A 15728-nucleotide genomic window follows, 5' to 3' on the forward strand; every position below is an offset into this window, starting at 1 on the left:
CAGCCGCCATTCGCCACTGTGCGGCGGTGACGTCGCCACGGCGCTGGTGCCAGGCTAGGTGCCACGTGGGGAGCACGGCAGGTGCATCTGCCAGTCATCTCAGTCAGGAAACCCACGGCACCTGGCTCGGTCACGTGACCTCCCGCCAGCAGCGAGCCGTCGACGCTTCACGCGGCCTCAAAGTGTCGTGTTGTTCACCAACACGGAGGCACACGCTCTGGACTGGGAGGGCAACACTTTGATTGAACAACTTCCCCTGCGGGTAACACTGAGGTGATGTGGCTAACGATGTGAGTAGCGAGTTAGCTCTTGGCGAAGATCCGTAGACCACAAGATGCGGGACCCAGGCTTGATTCCATAGACGAGCCAAGAACATGATAATTGTTTTTTTACCCTTCTATCTGGCAACAAAACTGACACCTTTTTTACAAGGAGTCATGTTTGCATAGACCACAATACCTGCAGTTATAATGCAAACAAAAAACACAACTCTGATAATGATATGCACTGTCCTTGAAGTTGATTGGTCCACACCCGAGACAGCTTTCCTTAGAGCCTAGTCTCACATGGTGTTGGACCAGATGACACCAAAAGGCGCAAAACTCAAAGACAATGCACCATCAGAGTATGAGAGCTCGGGGTTAAGCATTTACACCATTGGAACCTCATTTGCCAGTAAAAAATATGATAATTGTTTTTTTTACCCTTCTATCTGGCAACAAGGACAGTGCACATTATCAGAGTTATGTATTTTGTTCGCATTATGACTGCAGGTATTGTGGTCTATGCAAACATGACTCGTTGTAAAAACAAGGTGTCAGTTTTGTTGCCAGATAGAAGGGTAAAAAAAACAATTATCATGTTTTTTACTGGCAAATGAGGTTCCAATGGTGAGCCAAGAACACTTTGGGGACTCACCCTTTATGCTCCTGGACGTGGCCTTGCTCCGCCTTCGACCTTTCCCATAGGATCTGCACTCCTGTAACAGCAGCTGGCGCGAACACCCCCCCCCCCCCCCAGTGACACCATTTACGTCACTACAAAAGCGTGCACCTAGCCTGGCACGAGCGCCGTGGTGACGGCACCGCCACTCGGCGGCGAATGGAGGCTGCTGCTGTTGTTGTTGTCTGTCGTGTTTCATGGGGGAGCGGTGGCGCGGTGGTTAGCACCACGAACAGATGATCACTAACAGATAGGTGGTCGCTAAAAGATGCTCGCTAACAGACCCGCTGTGTCTCGGCCCGTCTGTCCCCGCGTGCCCCCGTCGTCATGCCCAGCCCTGGTCGTCGCTGCTGCGCAACTGGAACGTGCTGGCGGTGACGCACCCCGGCTACATGGCCTTCCTCACCTACGACGAGGTGAAGGCCCGCCTCCTCAAGTACGCCAACAAGCCCGGCAGGTACGAGAGCCGACGGCTCGGGCACTCGCTCACTCACTCAGTCAGTCACTCACTCGGTCACTCACTCACTCACTCCATCGCTCACTCACTCGGTCGGTTACTCGCTCGATCGGTCACTCACTCGCTCGCTTGGTCACTCCCTTGCTCGCTCGGACACTCGGTCACTCGCTCGGTCACTCGCTCACTCGGTCGATCACTCACTCGCTCACTAGGTCGATCACTCGCTCACTCGCTTTGTCACTCCCTCGCTCGCTCAGACACTCGGTCACTTGCTCAGTCACTCACTCACTCGCTCGGTCACTCGCTGGATCACTCGCTCGCTCGCTCGCTCAGTCACTCACTCAGTTCCTCACTCGGTCACTCGCTCGCTCGGTCCCTCAATCGGTCACTCACTCGATCCCTCGCTCGCTCGGTCACTCACTCGGTCACTCGCTCGATCTCTCGCTCGCTCGGTCACTCACTCGCTCGCTCGGTCACTCGCTCGCTCGCTCGGTCACTCGCTCGGTCACTCGTTCAGTCACTCCCTCGCTCGGTCACTCGCTCGCTCGCTCGGTCACTCACTCGGTCACTCGCTCACTCGGTCACTCGTTCGCTCGGTCACTCGTTCAGTCACTCCCTCGCTCGGTCACTCGCTCGCTCGCTCGGTCACTCACTCGGTCACTCGCTCACTCGGTCACTCGTTCGCTCGGTCACTCGTTCAGTCACTCCCTCGCTCGGTCGCTCGCACGGTCGGTCACTCACTCGGTCACTCGGTCACTCACACGCTCGGTCAGTCGCTCGCTCGGTCGGTCACTTGGCCGTTTGCTCAGTCACTCCTCCCCCCCCCCCCCCGCTGTAACGAGCGGCGAGTGCGCCACCGCTGAGCCACGTTGTGCTGGGCGTGGGCGGGGCGAGGTGGGGGGTGGTGGCAGGGTGGGGGGTAGGGGGCAGGGGATGGGGGGGGGGGTCCGTGTGGCTGTCTGACCGCGAGACCCGCGTCCGGTCAGCTCTTCCCTCTTCTCACGTCGAGGGGAAACTCTTTCACGACGACGATCTTGTCGGAGGGTTTTCCGCGTGGCGTGAGCGGGGCTCGTGGTCGGTGGGCCAAATCGGGTTTCCCGTTTCTCCGAATCGGACGCCCGTTCTGCCCTAGTCCGCAAAATCTAGGCACGATTGCGTTTTCTATTCATTTGCCTTTTACTATATCTGGTGTACGTGTGCGGTGCGTGCGTGTACTTGTGCGTACTTGGCACAGTTGGCACGATATGGGGCACAGGTGGTGCATCGGCCAATCATCTCAGCCAGTCGACCCGTGGCGCCTGCTGGGTCTGCCCCGTGACCTCGTGCCAGCGGGCGTTCGGCACTTCACGTGCACGTAGCCTGGCACAAGCGCCGTGGTGACGTCACCGCCACTTAGTGGCGAATGGCGGTTGTTGTTGTGTGTACTTGTAGGGGGCACTGTAGGGGGTACAGCTAGCTGGTACATCTACCGGTTATCTCAGTTAGCCAACCCATGGCACCTACAGGGTCTGTCCCGTGACCTGCTGTCAGCAAGTCTTCGACGCTTCACGTGGCCTCAAAGTGCACCTGGCCTGGCACAGGAGCCGTGGTGACGACTTGTACGTGTGTGTGTGTACATGTGTGTACGTGTGCGTGTACGTGTGTGTGTGTACATGTGTACGTGCGCGTGTGTATGTGTACGTGTGCGTGTGCGTGTACGTGTGTGTGTGTACGTGTGTACGTGCGCGTGTGTATGTGTACGTGTGCGTGTGTGTGTACGTGCGTGTGTCTACTTGCGCGTGTGTGCGTGTGTTTGTACTTGTACGTGTGTAGTGTGTACATACGCGTGCGTGTGTATATGTGTGTGTATACATGTGCGTGTGTGTGTACGTGTGTGTACGTGTGTGTGTGCGTGTTCCGCGTGTGGCGACCCGAGTTTAACACCGGTGACGATTCTGTGAACCGGTCCTGGGCCTCGGTCGGCTCAGCCACAAACGAGTGCCCGGTGCGATGTGTGAACATCGCCACTGGGGAGACAAAGGCGGCCGGGCGTGGTGCTGGCCACCCACCCCCTCGTGTGCCACAGTGCCGACCTTTATCCGCGCAGCTACTCGCTAACAGCACTTGCCCCCGAGAGTCTGTTGAGGCTACACGGGGGATCTTTGTCTTTGTATTCTCTCCCCCTGTTCTGCAATGGGTTTCTTCCGGGTTCTGCGGTTTCCTCTCACAGCCAAAAATAAAATAAAAACCCCAAGAATGTACTGAACTAAACTAAACGATTTTTCATAATAGTGCTTTTTGTGTAAGACCTTAACAGGATTAGGATTTGTCCACAACTCTGTGGCTGTCGCCTGATGATGCTGGCTGCAGATGTTGTTGTAATTACCGGCAAAACGTCACTGCTACTTGAACTGTAAATGTTGTAGTGGGTTTACTACACTATACACTACACTATACACTACACTACAATTGTAAATGTTGTAGTGGGTTTACTCTCCAACACACAACCGGTTAGTGCTGTACTGGTATACTACACTATACACTACATTATACACTACAATTGTAAATGTTCTAGTGGGTTTACTCTCCAACACACAATCGGTTAGTGCTGTACTAGTATACTCCACTATACACTACACTATACACTACAATTAGTGGTGGGTCCATATCTACGCAATATAACCCAAAAACCTCGATTATGGATAATATTGATCATGAAAGCCTACATGTTAAACTAAACAATTTGTGTTTAACCAGGTAAGGCCCACTGAGTTATATTGCTTTTTTTTCAGAAGCGACCTAGACATCACAAATGATTGCTCATCATCATCATCACGTGGAAATACATAGCAGCCAAATACTCTGAACGCTCGACGTTGATTCTCAAATGTGTAGGGGAAAAACCGAAGGACCCTGAGAAAAATCCACGCGACCACCACAGGAAGAAAGACACCGCAGACTCCAAATATACAGCAGGTGTTAAGGTCTAGATAGAACCCACATGCATACCAGGCGAAGTAGTTAACATCTCCTAGCCACCGTGGCTTTGACCCAAAGCAAACCCAATTCCGCAAACATTTACTTTCGTCTCGCGACCGCGAAAACTTGGAGCTTCCCTCCTGAGAAAGAGTCGTGAGACTCGGTGGGACTTGCCGCGAGAGAGGAGGTTAACACGGTGGCTAGGAGATGTTGACTACCTCGCCTGGTTTACAGGATGTCGTGGGTTCGATCCCGACCCTGACGCCTGCTGCTGTATATTTGGAGTTTGAGTGTCTCTCTCTCTCTCATCATCATCACGGTGGCTAGGAGATGTTGACTACCTTGCCTGGTATATAGAAGGTCGTGGGTTCGATTCCGACCTTGACGCCTGCTGCTGTATATTTGGAGTTTGCGTGTCTCTCTCATCATCATCAAGGTGGCTAGGAGATGTCTGTCGTGCGACCGTGTCCCCTCGTCTCAGTTACATCTTCCGGCTGAGCTGCACGAGGCTGGGCCAGTGGGCGATCGGCTACGTGACGGTGGACGGCAACATCCTGCAGACGATCCCCCACAACAAACCCCTCTTCCAGGCCCTGCTGGACGGCTACCGCGAGGGATTGTGAGTGGCGCACGCACGGACGCACACACGCACGGAGGCACACACGCACGGACGCACACACGCACGGACGCACACACGCACGGAGGCACACACGCACGGACGCACACACGCACGGACGCACACACGCACGGAGGCACACGCACGGACGCACACACGCACGGAGGCACACACGCACGGAGGCACACACGCACGGAGGCACACACGCACGGAGGCACACACGCACGGAGGCACACACGCACGGAGGCACACACGCACGGACGCACACACGCACGGACGCACACACGCACGGACGCACACGCACGGACGCACACACGCACGGAGGCACACACGCACGGACGCACACACGCACGGAGGCACACACGCACGGACGCACACACGCACGGAGGCACACACGCACGGAGGCACACACGCACGGAGGCACACACGCACGGAGGCACACACGCACGGAGGCACACACGCACGGAGGCACACACGCACGGAGGCACACACGCACGGAGGCACACACGCACGGACGCACACACGCACGGACGCACGCACGGAGGCACACACGCACGGAGGCACGCACGGACGCACACACGCACGGACGCACACACGCACGGACGCACACACGCACGGACGCACACACGCACGGACGCACACACGCACGGAGGCACACACGCACGGAGGCACACACGCACGGACGCACACACGCACGGACGCACACACGCACGGAGGCACACACGCACGGACGCACAAACGCACGGACGCACACACGCACGGACGCACACACGCACGGACGCACACACGCACGGAGGCACACACGCACGGAGGCACACACGCACGGAGGCACACACGCACGGAGGCACACACGCACGGAGGCACGGAGGCACGGACGCACACACGCACGGACGCACACACGCACGGACGCACACACGCACGGACGCACACACGCACGGACGCACACACGCACGGACGCACACACGCACGGAGGCACACACGCACGGACATGCACGCACGCACACAAAGACAAAGATAGTTTTAAAGGCCGAGTCGACCCTCGGATGAGGCCCAGGTCCGGTTCAGGTGATCTCTGCCGGTGGCGCGTCGCCGGTGGTGGCCGTGAGCGGGAATCGAACTCGGGCCACTGGGTTCGTGGCGCTAACTGCTGGCACTACCTCTCCCCACACACACACACTGACACTCACAGACGCACCGACCATTCGCCACTAAGTGACGGTGACATCACCACGGCGCCTGGTGCACTTTGAGGCCACGTGAAGTGTCGAAGGCTCGCTGACAGGAGGTCACGGGGCAGACCCAGGTGCCACGGGTCGACTGACTGTGATGATTGGCTGATGCACCACCTGTGCCCCCTACTGTGCCAACTTGCTGTGTTTTAGCCGCCCGGCGCTCCGCTCGTTGTTGTGAGCGTCGCTCCTCCGCCCTCCGTTGTTGTTGGAGGGCGACTGCCTCCAACTGCCCAGTAGCGTCCTTCACGAGCCTCCTCCACTGAGGCCGGTCTTGACACTACTGGTAACATCTTTTTGGGTTCTTTCGGTAAAATCACGTAGAAGGGAAATAATAAAATAATAAAAATAAATCTCACGACGTTTCAGCCACAACGCAAGCAGCCGTCCTCAGGTGAAGAACAGGTCTGTCGGAAAGACAGCGTCTGAATGACGCTTCACCTGAGGACGGCTGCTTGCGTTGTGGCCGAAACGTTGTGAGAATTATTTTACTATGTTTTATTTTTATTATTTTATTATTATTTTCCTTCTACGTGAAATTACCAAAAGAACCAAGAAGATGAATCCCTGCAGTCACGAAAGCTTTAAATCGAAACTACTGGTACCAGTCGTCGGCAAGTCCACTCAGCCCCACGTCCTCCCGTAACGCATCAGTCCAACAACAACAACCGCCATTCGCCACTAAGTGGCGGTGACGTCACCACGACGCTTGTGCCAGGCCATGTGCACCTTGAGGCCACGTGAAGTGTCGAACGCCCGCTGGCAGGAGGTCACGGGGCAGACCCAGGTGCCACGGGTCGACTGACCGAGATGACCGAGATGACTGGCTGATGCACCACCTGTGCCCCCTACTGTGCCAACTTGCTGTGCTTTAGCCACCCGGCGCTCCGCTCGTTGTTGTGAGCGTCGCTCCTCCGCCCTCCGTTGTTGTTGGAGGGCGACTGCCTCCAACTGCCCAGTAGCGTCCTTCACGAGCCTCCTCCACTGAGGCCGATCTTGACACCGCTGGTACCAGTCATCGGCAAGTCCACTCAGCTCCACGTCCTCCTGTACCACATCACTCCATCTCTTCTCTAGCCCGTGCCGCGCCCGTTTAGCCCCCTCGATCCGGCCGAACAAAAGCTGTTTAGGCATGCGGTGGCTGGGCATGCGGGCTACATGACCCAGCCAACGCAGCCTTGCCTGCCGGAGGAGCTCACTGATGGGACTTTGCCCAGATCTTTCAAGGACTTGTGAGCTCCTCACACAATCCAGCCTGGTTAAACCCAGGATGGATCGTAGGCAGGCCAGCCTAAATGTTTCCAACCGGCGAAGATGCTCCACTAGGGGGGTCCACGTTTCGCAAGCATAGAGAAGGGAGGGAATGACCGTGGCCGAGAAGACCTGAAGCTTCGTGCGGAGCGACAGACCAGGTAGCTTCCACACAGCGTTACGCAACCGATGAAAAGATATTGCCGCTCGACTGATTCGGAGTGAGACCTCTGCTGATAAACTGGAGCCGGTCATGAGCACACTGCCCAGGTATGGGAAACTCTCTACTCTCTCCACAACTGCCCCATCACCGATTGGGAGTTGTGGGGGCGGAGTGCCCGATGGTACAAAATACCCAGGCAGGTGCTTAGTTTTGGTGGGGCTGATGGTAAGGCCCCACCTCTTAGTGGCACGCTCCAGTCTCAGCAGCAGCGTCTCCAACTCCTCTTCTGAATGAGCAGCTATTACCAAATCATCGGCATACATAACGTGGTTGACCAATAGGGAGCCATCCCTTGATCGCACCCGGGCGTCGATCAGCCTCCCATTGTATCTGTACCAAATGGTAATTCCCCCGGTACAGCTATTGAAGGCTTCACGAACTTCGCAGTCGAAATAGATGTTAAATAATGTGGGAGCCAGAGGACATCCCTGTCGCACCCCAAGGTGTACAGGGAAAGGCTCCGACTCCCGGCCACGTAGTTTTACCCGGGCCCGCTCACCATCATGAAGGTCCTTAATGATCGTGAGCAGAGGGTCAGGGACTCCGAAAGCACGAAGAACAACCCAGAGCCCAGTCCTACTGATGGTATCATAGGCCTTGACCAGGTCAATAAAGCAGAGATGTAGGTCTTTTTGGAATTCCCTACACCTCTGCTGTAGCAGACGGACAGAAAATATGGCATCTGTGCAGGACCGCCCTTTCCTGAAACCACATTGGGGCTCCGCAAGCCTCTCCTCAGCATGCCTAGCAAGGCGATGTTGAATAATCCTTGCCAGGACCTTACCCGGCACACTGAGGAGTGAGATGCCCCTGTAGTTGTTACAGTCGGTACGGTCCCCCTTCTTAAAGAGGGGGACCACCAGGGCATCCTTCCAGTCCTGCGGAACCCGTCCAGTGGTCCAGACTGTTGTTATGATGTCATATAGGGCAGTCTGTGCACAAACGCCACCCTCCCTCAGCATTTCGCCTGGGAGATCATCTCTGCCCGGTGCCTTCCCTGGTCTCAGACTCCGGATCGCCCTCAGTACTTCCTCAACAGCCGGTACCTCAGCCAGCCACTCACAGGGGGTGACCTCTTCCAATATTTGAGGCACCGCAGCCTCAGCAGGGTTATCCCCACTTTGTGCCATGATGTTTTCCTGGCTGAGAGATTTTCCCTCCCCCAGGACCTCACAGAAATGCTCAGCAAATCTGCAAACCTGTTCCTGGGGGTCGGAGATTGGATCACCGTTTTTTCCTCTAATGATGGTAATAGGTGTGGCGCTGCAGGTTACTTTTTTGATGGAGTTAAATAGTGATTTGTGATCGCGGGCCACTGAGGCAGACTCCATCTCCTCAGCAACCCGCGACCACCACCCATCCTTACAGCGCCTCACGGCTCTCCGAACCTCCGAGCGAAGACTGCGGTAAACCTCCTCATTCTCTGACGTGGGATGCTGTAGGCGATGAGAGTGGGCCTGTCGCTTTTTCTCAATTAACCTGAACACCTCCTCCGTCAGCCAGGGTTCCCGGGGAGGTCTGGACCGCGTACCCAAAGCAGCCATTGCAGCTGCATGAGTCACAGTCTTAAACCTCGCCCATTTACCCTCGACATCAGGTGGAGTGGGGGACGATGCCAACCCCAGCTGCAAGCGATGATGAAATTCTCGCTTGCAACTTTCATCAGCTAACTTAGACCAGGCCACTTTTGGTTGGAATGGGATCCTGGGTGTACACCCACCACCGGAGTGGAAGAATGGCAGGCGCATCTTACAGATGACTAGTCGATGGTCAGAGGGCAGATCAGCTCCACGGTAGGTCCTGGTGTCAAGGACATGGGCTCGCATCTGCTGGTCCGTCACTACGTAGTCCAGCAGATGTTCTTGCTTGGACCCGGCATGCATCCATGATGTTGTGTGGATGCGCCGATGCCGGAAGAGCGTGTTAGTAATTACAAGCCCATGGGCTGCACAAAAATCTAGCAGCCTCCTACCGTTATTATTGAGCTGATCTGGCCCATGCCTTCCAATCACTCCAGACCAGGTGCCAGTATCATGACCAACTCGGGCATTGAAGTCACCCAACAAGATGACTCTATCCCGAGTGGCCACTTTAGCCAGCACCTGTGACAGGAGGTCATAGAAAGCGTCCGACTCATCGGCTTTGCCTGCATCCCTCCACAGATGTTCGTCTTCGGTGGGGGCATAAGTAACCACGACCACCACTCCTCGCCTCTGGTTGATGGGAAGGCGAGCCCAAAGTATCCTGGGGCTTACAGCTTCCCACACCTCACCGCCACGCTCCCACGCCCCCTTCATTCTTTTGTTCAGAAGAAGAGCCACACCCTGTTGTTTGGCAGTCTCCTGCCCCGAGTAGAGGACTGTCCACCCCTCATGGTGGCAGGAGCCAGAACCGGTCCACCGGACCTCCTGAATGCCACAGAGATCCAGGCGGTACCGGTCCAGCTCCCGACAGAGGAGTGGCAGCCTCTCCTCCGCAGTGAGCGTTCGAACATTCCACGTGGCCATCCGCAATGGTTTTTCGTTGTTTCTGGAGGAGCCCCGAGGGTTAAAATTCAATCTCCTGGCTCCGCCAAACGGGGTTTGGCCAGGAGACGTCATAAAAGCCTGACCCCCCGGGGCCTCCGGCACAAGCTTATTAATTACAGGTTTATGTTTACTTCGTAGTTTAGTGGTGGTTAATTGAAGGTGGAGGGGTTACCAGCCCCTCGCACCCGTCCAGAGCCCCCGTTTAGCCACTGTGGTGGTCACAGACGCCATGAGGGGAGAGGGCCAATGGGCATTGGCCCTCCCCCCACAGCACTGCCCACGACAATGTTGCCCGTCCGGCACCGCGAGGAGGTAGGAGGTTGTTTTGCCGGACTACGCATCAGTCCACACACTCACTCACTCACGCACTCGTTCCCACCCCCCGCGTGTCTGTGCCAGTTACCTCTTTCCGGACGGACGGAATCTCAATCCGGATCTGACTGGCTTGTGTGAGCCCGCACAGCACGATCACATAAAGGTCACGCAGGTAAGGTCAAATACGCTTCTGGCATCCGTGTGTGTGTGTGCGCGCGTGTGTACGTATGCGGTAGTGGTAGTGGTTAGCAAGCCGTGCTACGAACCTGACTACCCGGGGTCGATTCCGTCCCACGGCTAACACCGGTGATGATGATCTGAAACCGGTCCTGGGCCTCCCCTAGGTTGACTCAGCCTCAAATGTGTACTTGGTGCAGTATGCAAACATCGCCACTGGGGAGACAAAGGCGGCCGGGCGTGGTGCTGACCAAACCACCCACTCGTAGGTGTCACTCGCTAACAGCAACAGTTTGTTACACAAGGGGATCTTTGCCTGTGTGTGTGTGCATGTGTGTGCTTGTGTGTGCGTGTGTGTGCGCGTGTGTGCATGTGTGTGCTTGTGTGTGCGTGTGTGTGCGCGTGTGTGCATGTGTGAGCATGTGTGTGCGTGTGCGTGCGTGTGCTTGCATGTGTGTGCATGTGTGTGCTTGTGTGTGCGTGTGTGTGCGCGTGTGTGCATGTGTGTGCTTGTGTGTGCGCGTGTGTGCATGTGTGAGCATGTGTGTGCGTGTGCGTGCGTGTGCTTGCATGTGTGTGCGTGTGTGTGTGTGTGTGCGCCAGATATGTGTTTGTGTGTCTGTGGGTTCGTTCTTCTGAGGGTCATTAACTGCAGTCCATCATCGCTTATCCGATGGGTGTCAGGGGGAATGGGGGTGCCGGATTTAAAAACAAAAATCGCCAGAATTAAAAAAAGATGATTTTTGCACATTTAGGTGTTCTGTGTGTTTGTGTTTTTTTTGCGTTTAAAATATCATAGTACAGGTTTTATTCGCGTAAATATGTCATTAAATCCGCCACCACCCGACACAGCCAATTTAGTAAGGTTTGTCACGTAAACAGAAGGTGCCAATTCGTTACTAGTACAGCACTAACCCGTGTGTTGGCTTTGCTCTCCTGTATTATGGATATGAGTCGCGAAATCCTACGTGTGAAACCGTTTAAAATTAGTTTACTACGTGAAATTGGCATAAATAGACACAAATACATTTCCTGCTGTAAAAAGTTACCGTATTTTACCGTACTTACCACTAATCAATCTCGAAGACTCTGCATCACTGGGTCATGTATGTAGCACTACTACCACTCCGCTCCTGTTTCAACACTACCACGATGTGTGTTTGATGATCACGGCCGTTTGTCGCGGTTTCGCGAGATCGGTCCGGGATGGGCAGATAATGCTGGAAGCAGCCGGATTATCGACGATCAGCTGTGCGCGTGTCAATGTGCATACACACATCCACTTGTGCATCTGTATACATGGGCTGTCTTATGTATTTCCGTGTGTGTGTCGGCCATGAATGTCGGTTAACTCCTGATTCTGTGTCCGTGACCTCTTGCCCGGAGCGAGGCTTTGACACTTTACGTGATAGCCTCGAAGTGTACCTAGCCTGGCACGAGCGCCGTCGAGACATTGTTGTGATGTTTGTACGGTAGAACTCCTCCTGACGATCGCCCCTGTTAATGACTTATGGGTTGACAGGTTTGGAGAGAAATTGAGCGATAGATAGGGAGAGACATTGCTGTTAACCCTTTATCAGTGCCCTACCTTATTACAGACCAATTCAGACCTTACTGGTCACCCCGTGCCCCTTATACATCTCAACGTTCATCCTACAAAGTCCAATCACAAGGGAGAAACACAAACAAACACATTGACACTTTTTATGTTTTATTTTGTTGCCCGTGTTGAAACGGCTGTACTCCGTATGGACCTGAAAACTCAATTTCCCTGTACAAGAATACGGGGTAAACCGTATGGTTGACAGGTTTGTTGTACAAACCTGAAGCTTGCAACTGCAAGGGTTGGGGCCTTACTGTCATCCCCAACAACTACCGCTCCCAACACATACGTACACACACACACACGCAGTTATACACACAAGACAAAGATCCCCGGTATAGCCTTCACAGACTTTTGGGGCAAGGTGCTGTTAAGCGAGCAGCACCTATCAAGGCCGGCACGCAACACGAAGGGGGTGGGTGGCCAACACCACGCCCGGCCGCCTTTGTCTCCCCCAGTGACGATGTTTACATGCCTAGAGGACGACCAGGGACCTGTTCAGATAATCATCACCGGTGTTAGCCGTGAGCGGGATATGAACTCGGGTCATAAGCCTGGTTCGTAGGGCAGAGTAGCTCACCGCTACACCACCGCTCCCCATCTCGACACGCGGACACGTGGACACTCGCTCGCTCACCCCACCCTCTTGCGGCCCCTGCAGGAGCAGTACGAGCTGTACTGCGAGATGGGATCCACGTTCCAGCTGTGCAAAATCTGCGCGGAGAACGACAAGGACGTCAAGATTGAGCCGTGCGGTCACCTCATGTGCACGTGCTGCCTCACAGCCTGGCAGGTGAGACTCGGGGAGACCGAATGGGACTCTGGGAGACCGGGTCTCTGGGTCAGACACACTCCATTGAGACTCGGAGAGACCGGAACTCGAGGTCAGAGTCCTGATTGAGACTCGGGGAGACCGGGACTCAGGGTCATGTCTCGAATGGGACTCGGGGAGACCGGGTCTCTGGGTCAGACACTCTCCATTGAGACTCGGGGAGACTGGGACTCAGGGTCAGAGTCCTGATTGAGACTCGGGGAGACCGGGACTCAGGGTCAGAGTCTCGAATGGGACTCGGGGAGACCGGGTCTCTGGGTCAGACACACTCCATTGAGGCTCAGGGAGACCGGGACTCGGGGTCAGAGTCTCGAATGGGACTCCGGGAGACCGGGTCTCTGGGTCAGACACTCTCCATTGAGACTCGGAGAGACCGGGACTCGGGGCCAGAGTCCTGATTGAGACTCGGGGAGACCCGGTTTAAGGGTCAGAATCCTGATTTACAATTCCGGGAAACCAGAATTCCGGGCCTAGGGATGGGAGGTCAAGTGGTGATCACACCCATGATGTGCAGGCCTGATATGGATTGCCGCATCGCAGGACCGTGACCTTCTCTCCCCTCCCCTTCCTTGCCCTTCCCTCTACTGCCCTCCGCTCCATTGCCCTACCCCCCTCCCCAACCTCTCTTCCGCCGCTCCCCTAGGAGTCGGACGGGCAGGGCTGCCCGTTCTGCCGCTGCGAGATCAAGGGCACGGAGCCCATCGTAGTCGACCCCTTCGACCCGCGGGGCGAGAGGTCGCGACCTTTGGCCGCGGCCATCGCCTCCTCGGCCCTCGCCTCCGGGGCTCACGGGGGCCAGGGGTCGCAGGGAGGCCACGGCGGCCTGCGGGTGTGCGGCCTCGACTCGGCGTCGAACCTGGGCTTCGAAGGCGACGAGGACGACGACCTGATGACGATGGCGTCGGCGCGCGACGACACCTCGTCGCTCGTCATTAGCCGCATGGCTGCTCGCTCGCGGGTGAGTCGGTGCGCCGCGGTGGCTAGGAGATGTTGACTACCTCGCCTGGTCTACGGGAGGTCGACCCTGACGCCTGCTGCTGTATATTTGGAGTTTGCGTGTCTCTCATCATCATTACGGTGGCTAGGAGATGTTGACTGCCTCGCCTGGTCTACGGGAGGTCGTGGGTTCGATCCCGACCCTGACGCCTGCTGCTGTTGTATATTTGGAGTTTTCGGTGTCTCTCTCCCCATGGTCGCGTGGATGCTGATATACATTTCCACACTGTGATGACGACGATGATGAGCCCACTTCGTCGCGCTACCGATTGTGATAGCCAGCGTCGCTTCTGTAAAAAAAGAGCTATGCAGGGGGGACGCTGTCGGGCAGCAGGGCCCTCCAGCGGCCCCCAGCAGGGCCCTCCAGCGGCCCCCAGCAGGGCCCTCCAGTGGCCCCCAGCAGGGCCCTCTAGTGGCCCCCAGCAGGGCCCTCCAGCGGTCCCCAGCAGGGCCCTCCAGCGGCCCCCAGCAGGGCCCTCCAGCGGCCCCCAGCAGGGCCCTCTAGTGGCCCCTCGGGAAGCCGGCTGACCGACCAAGCGGAGGCAGTGGGGGCGACGAGGAAGTGGTGGTTGTCATCGTCACGGCCAGTCGCGCCGAAACGCTGCCACCACTCGCGCCTCGTCCGACGCTGGCGCCCGCGCGCGCGTGTGTGTGTGTGCGTTCAACACCCGTGTGTGTGTGCGTTCAACACCCGTGCGTGTGTGTGCGTTGTGAAGTTGAGTGCCCACGTGTGTGTGTGTGTGCGTTCAACACCCGTGTGTGTGTGTGTGCGTTCAACACCCGTGTGTGTGTGTGTGTGGGCGTTCAACACCCGTGCGTGTGTGTGCGTTGTGAAGTTGAGTGCCCACGTGTGTGTTTATCTCAGCGCCCACGCGCACATGCGGCTTGTTCTTGTTTTCTGTGCGTTGCAAGTTGACATTAATAATATAATCATCACATCGCGTGCTGACTTAATGTTAATTCACGGCTGTTACCCCCCCCCTCCTGCCCGCCCTGCCCCCCCCCAATCCCTCAAACCCAGGTGGAGAGGCCGTCCCCGCAGCCCTCGCCGCTCACCTCTCCCATCATGCACCGCCGGCGGCCGCCCCCCGAGCCGCTCGTGTCGGAGTTGCCCCCCGTGCCCCCCCGCCTCGACCTCCTCCTCCTCGCCCGCACCGCCGGGGGCGGGGGGGGCTCCCCCGCGGTCTCCCCGGCACTCTCGCCCAAGGTGAGACGCCGAGGGGGTGACGTCGAGGGGTGACGCGAGGGGGTGACGCGAGGGACGACCGTGTGGGTATTGACGAGATGGGTGGTGCATGGGGGGATGGGGGAGGCTGGCTCCCCCACGGTCACCCCATTACTCTCACGCATGGGTAGGGGACGGGGGATACCAAGGGGTGACACCAAGGGGTGACGCGAGGGACGGCCGTGTGGGCATCGACGACATGGGTAGTGCATGCGGTGAAATGGGGGGCCCGTAGCTCCCTTAGAGGCAGACACGCAAACTCCAAATATACAGCAGCAGGCGTCAGGGGGTGAGGATCGAACCCACGGCCTCCCGCATAGCAGGCGAGGTAGTTAACATCTCCTAGCCACCGTGATGATGATGATGAGAGACACGC

General features: G+C 56.8%; 1 protein-coding gene across 4 annotated transcripts in view; it reads left to right on the forward strand.

The window, feature by feature from the left end:
• The window catches only part of LOC144952053 (uncharacterized), a 49876-nt gene that overhangs the window by 19854 nt on the left and 14294 nt on the right, over positions 1 to 15728 (forward strand). For all 4 annotated transcript variants that reach the window (XM_078882447.1, XM_078882446.1, XM_078882449.1 and 1 more), the window contains exons 5-10: positions 1278 to 1399; positions 4839 to 4976; positions 10604 to 10691; positions 12961 to 13092; positions 13775 to 14089; positions 15149 to 15334. In XM_078882447.1, the coding sequence (XP_078738573.1) occupies positions 1278 to 1399; positions 4839 to 4976; positions 10604 to 10691; positions 12961 to 13092; positions 13775 to 14089; positions 15149 to 15334 (981 nt within the window). The remainder of the gene's footprint in view (positions 1 to 1277; positions 1400 to 4838; positions 4977 to 10603; positions 10692 to 12960; positions 13093 to 13774; positions 14090 to 15148; positions 15335 to 15728) is intronic.

This window comes from Lampetra fluviatilis, chromosome 65 (assembly GCF_964198595.1).
Source record: "Lampetra fluviatilis chromosome 65, kcLamFluv1.1, whole genome shotgun sequence".
Lineage (NCBI taxonomy): Eukaryota > Metazoa > Chordata > Hyperoartia > Petromyzontiformes > Petromyzontidae > Lampetra > Lampetra fluviatilis.